This window comes from Trachurus trachurus, assembly GCF_905171665.1.
Source record: "Trachurus trachurus genome assembly, chromosome: 16".
In the NCBI taxonomy this organism is placed as follows: domain Eukaryota; kingdom Metazoa; phylum Chordata; class Actinopteri; order Carangiformes; family Carangidae; genus Trachurus; species Trachurus trachurus.
The window spans coordinates 18,734,307-18,748,390 of NC_139902.1; the positions used below are offsets into that span (position 1 = coordinate 18,734,307).

At 40.1% G+C, this 14,084-nt stretch overlaps 1 protein-coding gene across 1 annotated transcript; it reads left to right on the forward strand.

Annotated features, from left to right (window-relative positions):
- Window positions 1–4,805: 4,805 nt before the first annotated feature.
- LOC310998825 (lipid scramblase CLPTM1L-like) lies at window positions 4,806–10,894 on the forward strand (the record flags this gene model as incomplete). Its single annotated transcript, XM_083989032.1, has 17 exons — window positions 4,806–5,024; window positions 5,624–5,715; window positions 5,902–6,079; window positions 6,185–6,306; window positions 7,870–7,948; window positions 8,052–8,169; window positions 8,469–8,563; window positions 8,668–8,752; window positions 8,915–9,015; window positions 9,117–9,176; window positions 9,308–9,358; window positions 9,457–9,539; window positions 9,733–9,767; window positions 9,882–9,937; window positions 10,083–10,127; window positions 10,238–10,371; window positions 10,828–10,894. 17 exons carry the CDS (start codon window positions 4,806–4,808, stop codon window positions 10,892–10,894), a joined length of 1,620 nt encoding a protein of 539 aa, XP_083845158.1.
- Between the last annotated feature and the right edge of the window lie 3,190 nt (window positions 10,895–14,084).

A 14,084-nucleotide genomic window follows, 5' to 3' on the forward strand; every position in this document is an offset into this window, starting at 1 on the left:
CTGCCAGAGTCGAGTTACGAAGATCGTCTATTGTGGAAGTGGATCACTCCGACTGCGTTTGAAACAGAGCGTGTGGTCCAAGTAGAGCAAAGTACACAGCTCCATTAGCCTACTTGACTCAACATACTGATCCTCCTGGTCAAATACTACTACAATACGAGTGAAAGTTGTTCAGTCAGATTGAGTTAAACTACTGAAGTAGGCCTACTACTTGAATAGTTTTGTTTGTTTACTGTCAACACATGGTTGTATTGTGCCACCGATTACAGAGTCTAAAGACCCTGAAATGGCTGACAGAAGTTAAGTGTTGAATTTTGGTTGTTAAACGGGGGGAAATTTTCAAAAAGGTGAATCTTTATTTGATTTTAAATGGACAAAGCAACACTTGGACGAAGCATCATCTGCCTCACCTTTATAGCCACACAGCCAAATACAAACAAAGTTGTTTTTTGCATGCAGCAGTGCAACATGGTTGACAGCCGAGGAGCTGACGCACGGTTTACTATCTCACAGAAAATTCATTCCTCTGACTAAGCTTGTAGCCTACTTCACTTCAGACATGTAAAGAAATCAAAAGTACCAAATGTCTATTTTGGTGCAATATAGTTAGCCTACAAAAACTCACCAAAAAAATCAAACAGCACTAAAGTTATAACTTTTACAATATTTATTTGTTTGCATCTCTTTCTTGGCTGTCTTGATCTGAACAAAGGTGTGGCTGGTGCTGGGTCTTTCTGGAATAATTTGATTGGTCCACGTTCACTCTCAGCTGCTCCAGGAGCCAAAGACACAGAACAAGTCCTGTGAAATATCAAACAAGTAATGAATACGTAGTAAAAATTTAGCATTTGCTTCAATTAATAAATTTAATGTCACAATTTTTGGTCTTAGAGAGAGAATGACTTACATCGCTGAGTGAAAAACACCAACCACCCCTCTCCAGTTTGTCCTGTGGTCATCCATCCTCCTCATCTGGTCAGTTTCTTTCTCCATGGTGTGGACGCTGATGTAGTTTTTATCCTCCTGAGGCCTAGAGAGAACAGCTGCCTCTAAAGTGCTCCATCCTTCACAGATCCACATGCCACAAAAAGAAAAAAAATATTGGTAGTAGTATAATTTGTTAATCTTTATGTTTGGCAATTTTGTTAGGTATCAACTTACCTTTGTTTGGTAAACAACTGAGAGACTGAGAGAAATAATCTAGGTGCCATTAAATATGTTAAAGCAAAAGAACATTCACTGACATAGGACCTCATGAATTAAAACAGCAAGGAAATAAAATGAGATAAAATACAATGCAATGAAATGAAATGAAATAAAAACAGATAAACAGATATTTACAGTACATTTTCTTGGCCATCAGTAAAAGTATCCATAGAATATATCTTTGATATATATATATCTTTGATATATTCTTCCAGAGTCCTTGAATGACTGTGCAGTCCCAAAATGAATGGTCTCAACAATGACACGTTTCTTTATGTTGTTGATACTTACCTTACGTTGTCGATACTTACCTCAGAATGGGTATCTAGAGTTATAGTTGGAAATATAAAAAACAACAACAAAGTAAACAGGATAAAAGGATCCACATACTTCCTCCCATTTCTCTCACATTATGTGTCACAGACACACTTCTGCTCTTGGGTGTTTTGTGTGTGGGTTCTTTTGCAGGGTCGGAGTCAAAAGATGTCCTGAGACTCATATTTAGGTGACTGTGGCTCAAAGGGTAAAGCCAGTGTTGGATTGATTCCTGACTCCTCTTGTCGATATGTCCAAATGTGTTTGGGAAAAACACAGAACCCAAAATTGATCCAATGTTGTAAATGTAGAAGTAGGCCCTGGTGAAAGATGCTACTAAGGCTTTGGCAGCCTCGCCAGACGCAAGGGCTACCTGTTGATTTTCCAGCCTATAAGATTACAGCGCTCCCAGCCATACGCAAAGGCTAGCCCTCAGGGTTTCCAAGAGATGATCCAGCCACCAGGTACAGATGGCCCCTGGTGCAAGACGCTACCTAGGGAACTACCTACCTTGCCAGACACGAAGGCTACCTGCGGCATCGCTATCTCTGCCAAGTCAGAATAGCTGTACAGATATAGCTAATGGATGAAAGGTTGAACCTCAGGAGACTCTAATCAGAGTTGCCTGTGGAGGCTCCAAGGTGAGGTGAAGTGAAGGGAACTGAGTTCCTGCAGTCCTCTTCTCTGCCGTGGCCTGAGGTAGAAGGAACAGGTACCTGTGGCTCCCAGTCTGGGTTTTCCTCTTCGTTCCAACGTGGCCTCTTAGGACTTACCTGGGCAACGGTGGTCTCCTCCCTGATCCTCCTGATCCAGTCCTCAAGTCTGTGAGAGACCAAGTCAAGATCTTCTTCAGGCTCTTGCTCATGCTGTTCAGGCAGCCACAGAAGCTGTGGTATCTGTGTGAGTAAGATCGGCTGCTGAGGGGCAGGAACAGGAACAGGAGCAGGAGCAGGTGGGACCTGGTGCACAAGAGGGAAATGAAGTCCTTCGTCATCCTCGTCGTCCTCGTCATCCTCGTTGTCCTCATTGTCTTCATCCTTGCTGCCATACCCAGAGTCGACGCTGTCTTCAGACCAGTCTTCCTCCTCAAACACAAAGACCTCTCCTTCCTCCACGTCACTGTCCTCTTCATCAGATGACACGTAGTCTGGGAGGTCCTCTTCAGCAAGATGTCCAACGAAGTGGTCCCCACCGCCTGAAAGGAAGAGGTTACAGCAGTGATAGGCAATAATCAAAGCCAATGTTGCATAAAACATTACAACACCACAACAAGAACACGTGTCATGTGTCACTAACTGTCAAGATGTGATATCAAATACTGTGCAGTTTTATCATTAGGTATTAGCAATTAGAAGATCCTTGAGCCTTCTTGATGTAAATGTTTATTCTAAGATTTGGAACTCGAATAAATTCAATACATTTAAAATCACAGTGTTGAAGTCAGTGCATGCAAATCAACAACTTCTGAAATTTAAGAATGAAAGTATAAATCTATCATGCACATTCATTGTTCTTTAAAGGCCTGAAAAATCAAACACATTTCAGTCAAACTAAACTATAATCAATGTAATTATTATAATATATATTTTTAATTGCTAACAGAGAAACTGAAAGAGGAAGAGAGAAGCACAATATGCTGCACACTTTTCAGAGTTATCAAAGTAGCTACTATTGCCACTTTTGAGTGAATACAAAAGTACAACAGAAGTAGCTAAATTATGACACCTGCCATTTTATCTCATCGTGAACACTTTGGTGCATACTTGGGTAAAAACCCGACAATAAGTTTATATAATGTGAGTAGTACAAAATGTATCAGATTGTCAGATGTATCAGATTGTCCTGCTGTGTTTACACCTGTACGTCCTGTACGCTGACGTCATGACGTTCGGAGCTAATCGTTCCATCGTCTCCAAGATGCACGTGAGGCAAATTTTTGGGCATTTTATGAAATTTGGCCCAGTCACCATACTTTACAATAATTTGATGCCCTCAAACTAAAATCACCACATTAATTATCAATGAATGTTTGAATTCCACAAAAACTTAACAGGTCTAAATTTAAAAAGCACTGACAGAGCATTTAATGATAGATTAGATAGATAGACTTTATTATTAGACTCAAGGTCCATTAAAAAACAAACAAACACACGAATTAATCAATAGGCTAGTTAAATCATTCCATCTAACGTAGCCTATAATGAATTAAAAAGTTGTCCTACCTCCCAGGTCGACGTCAATTTCTAGGGGGGCTCTTCCCAGCAGTTGGTCCTCCAGGGCCATATCCAAACTCTAGTTTCTCTCCCGTTATCCTCCGTGTTTCCACCTGGTTCGCTTCCTACAGCGCAGGTTTTGCCACGGGTTGGTCCGTGTCCATAAGGTGATAAGGGGGAGATGTGATTGGTGAGGTTAATATGTGTGATTGATGAGGCCCTTTAATAGCCTAGCGTCATTATGCCTCAATTAGTGACGCACGCACGCGCGCATGTGCATGGAACAAGCGCACGGACACCGCATTCCCCTCTCATTTTTTAATTTAGGCTACATTTTGCACATTTGTATTTTTGTTTTTCATATCACCTGCTTTGCGATTATGTTTCCTGTCATTCTTAAAGTGCAGCCATGTTGTGCTGTTCAATAGGCTGTTCAGTTAATTTACTAATTATCTGAAGACTTTTAGCTTTTTAGACAAAAAGTCAAAATCTTTTAAAATATAGGCTTGTAGGCAATGTGTAACCAACATTAGGTAACGAACTAAACAACATAAAATCAATGAAAACAGTCATTATCCCTTTAGAAAAAGAGTATAAAGTGTTTTTGATTTAATCTAATTTTAATTTAATTTAATTTCCGTGAACAGCAAGTTTTATAGGCTATATGAGCAATAAGGGAAACAAAACATCATAACTCACCAATCTGGAAATCTTTAATTTAGAGGATAAAGGGCTCATAAAAAAAACATTTATTATTATTATTATTATTATTATTATTATTATTTTTTTTTTTTTTTTTACCATTTTGTTTACCAAAATAAAGGTCTATGTGAGGATTGCCCACCCTTATCCACCCACCCACTCACCCTCCCTCTCACTCGCTCTCTCGCTGTCTCTCTCTCTCTCTCCCATCACCGGAAGGATGCTGTGCCACGGAGGAAGCGTGGGGATTTTATCGTGTTGACGCCGTATATGATCATATTATAACAGTTTCGCCCATTTGCTCAACCACTACCCGTATTTTCACGAGTAATCACTCTGTCGGCCTTAAATCCCGGACCAGCAGCTGCTATGTTCCCCTCGTGTTGCTCCAAACCCGCGGACAGCGGCGGCAGCGGCGGCGGCGGCGAGAAGAGGAGCTCCATCGCTAAGCTGCTGCTCGGTGTGTTTGTGGTGTACATGCTGCACACCGCCTGGCTGCTGTACGGCTTCGTCAACACCAAGCCCTGCGATGGAGGCAGGGGGGAGCACTGCATCGCCTCCTACCTGACAGCGAGACCCAGACTGCAGGTTAGCACCGGCCTCTCTTTCCTATTTCCCAAAACCCCACGAGGCTCAGTGGATAAATCAAGATCTATTTAAAGACTGCACGGACCGGATCATACAGTTAAAACAAATAAACAGCCTCTGCCTTTTTATATCATGCTATATAAACCAGCATGTTGCTGGCAAATCAGGTGTGAACTTGGATGGCAATGTATAACATAATTGATTTTAGCTTGAACTGCTACAAGGTCACAATATCCATTATGCACTACTCTACAACCTGTCTCTATTTATGAAGACTGGAGATTCTGTAGCCTATTCAGATACATTTGAAGCTCATTGTGATTAAGTGATGGAGTTAATCCTCTCAGAGATTTATTGTTTATTGTATATTGATGTTTACTGATGATCTCCTCAATAAAGCTTTAAAAAAAACCTCAGCTGCTTCGATGCTACATCATAATAACAAAATCTCTAAAAGATTAATTTTATTTCCGTGCATACCCTGCATGTATATTTTGGAGATGATCTGGGTCTTTTGTTCCCAGATCATCTTTTGTTCCCCTGTGATTTGACTGCTTTTGGATAAATACAGACTTTTAACTCTCTTGACTTTTACCCAGATGAGTGTCTTCACCTGCCTCGTGCCGGACAACAGCCAACTCAACCTCGCTGTAAAAATAGACTCATTTGATCCACACTCCACATTTGAAAGGTGGGTGTGACATAATCACCAACTGTGGAGACAGAAGCTTTTATATTAGGCAAAAGGGAGTTAGAAATGTACAAGACATAGGGCAATCAATGAGCAACTGGTAAACACTGTTATAGAATAAGAATAAAACAATTTGTCCTTCACAACTTTCCTCCCTCATACACATCTCTCTCTCTCTCTCTCCAGACAGGTGAATGTCCCTCTCCCAGAGGAGACTCGGGCTAATGGGACTCTGTATGCAGTCGTTTACATTCACAGGGCTGGTGTTTCACCTCTGGAGGACAGCAGAGAAGTTCACTACGCAGCTCAGCTCACCACCTACATCACTCCCGCACACACACAGAGGCAGGGAGACACGCAGAAGGTGAAATGCAATTCAGCTTCCGTCACATAACGTGCGCTCATATTTCAACCTGCACACATTCAGACACAAAGTCACCAGGCAAGTTATTTCTTCTGTTTCCATCAGAGATCCAGTATCCTGCATCCTGTATCCCATTGGAGACCTCACCTGTCTGTCTCCATGATGTCAGAGGACTTCACCTTCAACAAGGCGGGACTTCCCAGTGACGTGCGTCGCTACATGAGGGTGTAAGTGTCCACAGGAAGCTTTGGAGGTCAGAGCCAGGAGATCAGGCAAAGTGCTGCTGACTCCTGCTTTATCATTGCTGCTTGTCATGAAGAGTCTGGAGCCGGAGGACATGGAGTAAAGCAGATTGTAAAGGCTGTTTGTCAGAAAACCAGTGAGACTATGACATTATTTGAGAATCCAAGTTAAACTTTGTAATATAAAACCATATATAGAATTAATAATATCAGTAATAATGATAAGCATTTAGGCACTCAATACTTATTTTCTGTGGATAACATTCAGCTGATGTCAATGTGGTAAACAAAGCAAATGCTAACACAAGTTCCTATCACGTCTTTTCTTCTACCTGAGTTATGGTAACCAGCTAGCACAGTCTGTTTTGTCACTTTCCGATAGCGAGTCACTGTCGCCTCCAATCCACTGTGAAGACACAGTTAGTGTGGTGGTACTTGAGGCCACAAGGTCTTGACTAGACTAGATTTTAACTCGGACTTGTCTCGGTCTCAGTCGAGCTGGACTTTTTTTTTTTTTAAGTATATTTTTTTGGCTTTTTATGCCTTTATTAGATAGGACAGTTCAGAGTGTGACAGGAAATGGGAGGCAGGGGAGGGGATGACACGCAGGATAAGGCTGTCCGATGCGGGACTCGAACCGGGGCCGAGGTGTAGAGGACTATAGCCTCTACACATGGGGGGGGGGGGGGGGGGGGGGGGGGGTGCTCTACCAGCTGAGCTAAACCCTGCCCCTGGACTTTTTTTTTTTTTAACCGCAACTGTCTCTCTGTCACTCGCTCACTTTGGTTTAATGTAATTCAATAACTTTAAGATAATTCAAATTGTCCCACAAAATATGCTTGTGTAACCATCTGAAAAACGTGGTTGCACCAGTGTCAAAACAGGGAGATCTTTAGAAGGTTCTGTGTTGTTATTCTGTTCAATCCAAACTTTGTTTCAATTAAATATGGTATAGATTTTATATAAGATTAGTATATTTTCTTTTTAGCTGAAGAATAACGTAAATACCAAGCCATATGATAATTATGAGTACTGGTACTGAATACAGACAGTAATGGTCTTGAAAATGGTCTCGATCTTCTGTCCTCAGGAGGTAAAATGATCTCACACCTTCACAAGAAAAAGCAAAGATTAGCCTAAAGTTGAGTCATTATTTGTTTATTGATCCTGTGTTTGCATTGTGAAGACTTGGAGGGGTCCAACCTCCCAGTAAGCCACCACTATGGCAATACCATCACTGTGTTTTTCATTAATGCACACTTAAGAAAATATGCTACAGCAACATCAGGTGATATTTGAACTCTATATAAACACACTTGTGAGTGGAGGATTGACTGTTCATCAAACAAACTATGCTGATATACTAAAGAAAAAAAGCCTTATTAACTACCTTAGAGGTGTCACTGTATACTATGTCATTTAAATGCATGTGTATATTTGTTCATTATATTTACTCACTCTTGAGAGTCCACCAACCTGTAAATAACCACCCTGCCCTGAGCCAACATGTGTGTTTGACTGAAGTTGTCTTCTTGTCTCTGGCTGCAGGTCTCAGGACAGCCGACAGATGATCTATCTTCCTCTGCTGCTGGTTAATGAACTCAGCGTCAGAGTCAGAGACCTTGTGGTAGGAAGAGATGTTTAAAAGACACAGTTCAAATAATTTCTCTTGACTTCTGCCTGAGTGTTTGAATTGGACGGATACGACCACACATTTATCCATCCCACAGGAGATCAGCAGCAGCACCGCTCAGCTCCCTCTGACTGTGTCCTATGAGGGAATCTCTTTGCGGGGGTTCAGGTTTTGGGTTCATCTGCAGGATGTGGTTTATTCTCTACGGCAGTTTGGTGAGCTTATGACAACACTTTGTGATGTGATGATTTTGTGAATGAAGGTTTTAACAGTACTTATTAGGTTCAGGGTTATTTATCTTTTTCATTGTAACATAGGAGTCAATTTCAAAGTATGTTACAGTTTTGAGACTTGGATAAAGTGTAAATACTTGTAAAAACAAAAACAAAAAAACAACAACATTTCAGTGCAATTTTCTTTTTTTAAATACATATATTTTTATCTAATTTAATTTATTTTTATGATATTTTTTAATTATGGACTGATTCATGTGATGCTTCTTTGTGTTATTCAGGCTTCACAGAGGAAAACATTGATGAAATTAAAGAAACTCTGATGGGATCCAACCTTTACCTGTTAGTGCTCACTGCACTGATCACGGCTCTGCAGGTAAGACTCTGTAACACCTCACAAAACACCTAACTGTTCATATAAAAAAATAATAAAATTGTCTCATCATAGCGGTGTCATGCTATGTTTTGGCTCCTTTGCAGCTCATCTGTGAATTCTTGGCTCTTAAAAATGACATCAGCTCGTGGAGGAAAAAGAAGAGCATGGCAGGAATGTCCAGGAAGTCCGGTAAGAAAATCACGCAGAAAAGAAGATTTTGTTACACTGGCTGTGGAATATGAGGGCTCATCAACAATAATGAGCAACAATAAAGACCTTGCCTGGATAAAGCTGACACAATATCATTTAAGGTCTAAATGTTCCTCTGTGTCTCCTCCTCTGTGTTTGTAGTTCTGTGGCGTAGTCTCAGCACTTTGCTGATTTTCCTCCACCTGCTGGAGGAGACCAGTCTGCTGGTGCTGATCCCTGTCGGACTGGGAGCCTGTGTGGAGGTACTGTACTGTATATTATCTAGTCTAGTATAATCAGCCTTCTGCAACAATCACAATCAGAACAGACACTTTAAAACCCACTAAAACTGTTGTCCTTACAGGTTTGGAAAGTGTTTAAAGTGTTTAAGATCCAGTGGCAGTGGAAAAGCTCCAAGCTCCATGTGAGTAATAGTCTAATTGCCATTTGTGTTAAACGCAGCATCTGCATCGAGTGATACGTTATTGTATAGAAATAAGTAATAATCGATCCATTCATTTCTAATCCAAGACCTCCTCCTCTCTCACTGTGTAGTTAAATAAAATGGATGAAGAGGAAAGAAAGACGGTGGAATATGATGCACAGGTACAAGTGTATTTCTGTCTTGTCTCAGTCAGTCTGTCTCAGTCTCAGGCTTTTTTTTTTTTCCAACATCAGTGTTTTGTCTGTGGTTTTCACTCCAGGCGTCCAGATACTTGTCCTACTTGGTCTATCCTTTGTGTATCAGTGGAGCTATTTTCTCACTGGCCTACTTACGCCAGAAGAGGTGAGCTGATCACCATCATTCAGCACTCACATCACTTACACACTGTTTAATTCCTAGTGACACCAAAAGTCCCATGACTGAAGTTCATCCACTATAGAGTCTCTGACCACTGCATGTATATTTAAAACTAGTAAATACACCCAGTATCTTCTTCTGATTATTAAATTAACATTAAATTGTGTTGTGATGACAGTTATTATTCCTGGTTGGTCAACACCCTGGTGACCGGTGAGTTCACTGATATCCATCACCATGGCATCGTTTGTTTGTAACAGTAAAAATAACCTCATGTATGATTCATTAGTTGATTTGTCAACATCATTGCTCTGCCTCTCCTGTCAGGAGTGTACGCCTTTGGCTTCCTCTCTATGGCTCCGCAGCTCTTCATTAACCACAAGGTCTGTTCTGCTACTTGAAACTTTATCAGTGTGTTAATTACCACATTATCTGCCGATGGTGCTGAGTGAAGCGTATCCTCTCCGCTCTCTCCTGTTTGTCTTTTGGCGCTGCCTTGTTTTTCTCCGCCCCCTTGTTCTGGATCAGTTGAAGTCTGTGAGCCACCTGCAGGGGACAGTATTGATGTACAGAGTGAGTACAGCTACAGTATATTACAGTGAATTTAACTTAGCTTGTTTTTTTTCTGTCAGATAAAAGAAGCATTTTATCTTTACTCCTCTTCCTTGCCTCTTCTCCACCAGGGAGTGAACACACTGATCTCAGATCTGTGCAGCTGTGCCTCCTTTTTCTCCTCCACTGGATCCTTCTCCTCCTTGCATCAACTCTCCTGCTTCAGAGATGAGCTCCTTTTCCTCCTCTACCTCTACCAGCGAAGGTAAACAGTGTAAACACTCACAGTTAGCCTTCACAGAAACTTTATTTCCCTGTATATACAGTAATTGCTTTAAATACGCAAATCAGCCATAACATTAAAACTGGTGATGTATGTTTTGAATGTTAGGGATGATCTATGTTTTTTTTTTTTTTTGTCAAATCAGTCAAAGTCAAAGTTTTTTGTTACTGTTTTATTTTTTCTCTGATTTTTCTGTTGTATTGTGTATTATATGCCTGCTGCTATTACACAGTATATCCACAGTATATCTTTAAATCACCTATCGATATCTTAATTAAATTACTTACGACTCAGGGTGAGCTCTTACAACAGAACGTGGATATACACTGGTCAGCCTCTGCAATAATGAATGTTATGCATGATTGATATTTGTTTTAATTACGTGTGTGTGCTTAAAGCTGAAGTGATATAACAACAGTACCATCGTATCTCCACCAGGGGTTACGCACGAAAGGCCAGACGACGAGACTCTGGGACCCACAGCAAGAAAATAAAGACTCAGTGAAGAGAGGAGTAATGAATTCTTTTCAGACACAAATGTACAATAAGACAGAAAACTCATTTTTGAAAAAGACAGGGGCAACAACTATCCTTGAAGATATGATACAGAGACCAGGGCTGGACACTGCTCTCTCCTTGGTACTGACGAATCCCCCTTTACAGCAGCAGTGAATTGTTATTCTTATTATCATTATTATTATTACTAAAGATCCTCCCTGCTGCACGTTGCCCTGGATTATCTCTCTGATTTCAGCATTTGCTTGATCCTGCTCTTCATGCACAAACTTCCTGGTATATTGTTAAGGATGGAACTTTGAACTGCAAGATCTTCATTAATCAACATCTTCCTTAACTGGTCTTGGACTTTTTGACTGATTCAGCTCTTTACTTAGTTCCTGGCTTAACATGGCTTAACATGGCTTTTGTAAAAACCTGCATTCATGATTCTCCCTTTAAAATTCACATATTCTTTGTATAGATTCATAAACATTCAGTATACCCTGTATGTTTGTCTGCAGCAGCTTGGACAGCCTCTAATAATGGCATAAAATGTCAAAAAAAAAAAAAAAAAAAAGGTAGTTAGGGTTACTCAGTGCAACATACAGTATTTAGGTCCTAGACCCTAAACTTGAAAATTGAGAAAATGCTCTTTGGTTTGAATGTTGCATTGTGACACTGGATGTCGATGATTTTTTTCTGATGATGAGCCATTTCAGAAAAATGAATGACTTGAGGTTGATGTTGCAGATAAGTCCCTCATCAGCTCCTCAAGTTGTATTGACGTCAAAGTGCTGAGGTATTAGATCGATTATGCAACTAGATCAATCTAATGTTAGTCTCATGTACCTGAAGTCTTTTTTTTGTATTTTGTCCTTCTTGATGTTCCTCTTTATGTGTCACACACTGAGTTAGTCCTACTCTCACACAATTATTAAAAAGACTTGGTTAATATCAGTGATAGACAACTACACCAAGCCTGTGTTTATAAAATCATGTATAAGTGCATTTTATAAAATAAAATGCACTTTGACTTGAAACATACAATATAATTGCCTCATTGAAGACCATTTCTCAAGAAAAGGCATAAATACCATTGAAAATGCACTATTCACATTCTATTCTATAGTTTTTTTGTATGGAGCTTGCGCCACACCTAAAGCTAAATTTCTGCTTGAATTTATAAAAAATCTAATGATTCATTTTGTATTATTTTATTTGTCATTGGTTTGAAAAACTACCCTGCTTGTATTTTTTTTAATAATATGGAGAAAAAAAAAGGCTTCATAGTTCACGGGAATCTGAACTAAACAGCTGGTGTGTGCACGGACAGTTGAACAGGTGTTGTGTGTCTATCAACACGTGTAATCAAGAGACAGCAGACTGGTATTCATGTCAGTTTCTGTGGAGGAAGCTACTTCCCTTGATTATTTAAAGGGAGTGTATGTGTGTGTATGCATGTGCTTGTTTTTGTTGTCTTTATAAATCTGATAAATAAAATTCCTGTGAGATTTAGGTTTGGCTTCAGGGTATTGAAAGTTAATTTATTGAGCATGCTTTAAAAACATGTTGGATGTGCACGTGTGGTAGATGTGTACTGGGTGTGGGTGTGGGTGTGTGATGGTGCATTCCTCTGTTGACACTGGATGCATGTGATATGACAGATATGAAGATAAACTGATTGTTGTCAGTTTTTTCTTTCTTAAACTTAAAGTTAGCCATTACAGTCACGCAAGACGGTGATGAGGATTTATTTTGAAGTGATTTTACCTTAATCAGAGAGCCTTAAAGTTTAAGATTGTTGTCACAGGCTTAAAGGGCTGCAACTAAGCCATGTTGACTGATGTGACTTGATGTATGCTTAGTTGAATTCTGCTGCTTCACTTATTCACAGAGGCTCATGAGAGACAGAAATGGGAGTTGCCTCTTGACAACAGAGAATAAAGCCAAGCAGCTGACTGACTGAGTCCTGCTGCACTGGTTCAGCTGAAACAGACATGACATAATATTTGTCGCCTCAGCCTGCACAGACACACGCTGTGTTTCAGTTCACAGCTGCTGTCACTCAATGAGCCACACTGTGACTGTGACTGACAGTAGATAAATAACAGGTATCTGTGAAACCAAAGCAAGATCGAGGAATGTCTCCTGTGCGCACACACATACATGCACAAATATATTGAGATAGAAGACATTTATGAGATGCTTTCAGGTTTCTGCCAAGATTAAGGAAGCTGTGGGTGGGACTGCAGCGGTCAAGTGCTTCTGTAAGACAAACAATAGAAACCATACACACACACGCACATACACTCTGTCTCTCACACACACACACACAGAGTAGGGCACAGTGGCTCTGACTGACATACAGGAGGTTCACTTGTCGCCAACACCTGCTGTGAAGATGCTCCTCAGCCTTGTGTTCCTCTCCCTCCTCTTCTCTCCAGGTATGGACCTAAACTCATGCTGAAGGTCAAATGTCAGGGGGATTTAATGTAGGACTTAGCTCAGAGGCAGTGACGTGTGTGTAAATCTTACAGGAGGGGTAGGGTGGATAAACAAACTTCAGTTTAATATAAGTTCAGTGATTTAAATCATTTTGATTTACTGCTCATCTCTCAATGTCATTAATATAAATTTGGTAATGGTTTAGAGAAACTCCAAATAATTGAAGGTGAATTGATCCTTTAGTCAGTCTCAGTCTCTTTTGCTAAATCTGAAATCTGAACAACTTTACAGCCCTTTTATATAACATGCAGTTATGATTATGTGTCATTGCACAGAATTTATTGACAGAAACAAGAGATTTTCTCATCAAGGTGGAAGTACTGTATCAGTGTACTGCTGCACATTTTACATTGCGATAAAGTGTTGCTTTCTTTATCTTGACTAATTATTAACTTGTGTCATTGGTTTAGTCTTGTTCTTAAGACCTTCAGTGTCTTTGCCATTTGTTTCAGGCAGGTTCATACACTCATATTGAAAATGTGCTATAACATTAAAGTCTTTTTTGATGCGCTTCATAAATATGAATGTTTTAATTTAAACTTTGTCTGTGTAGATTTTGCGTTTGGGTCATTTTGCTCTGCGAGTAATTGCAAGAAAATAAATGGAGGAGACTGTAATTGTGAATTCTGCAGTTATTTGTGGAATTCATCGCAACATAATGCATGTATTTTGTATAACTATTAGTGTGTCCA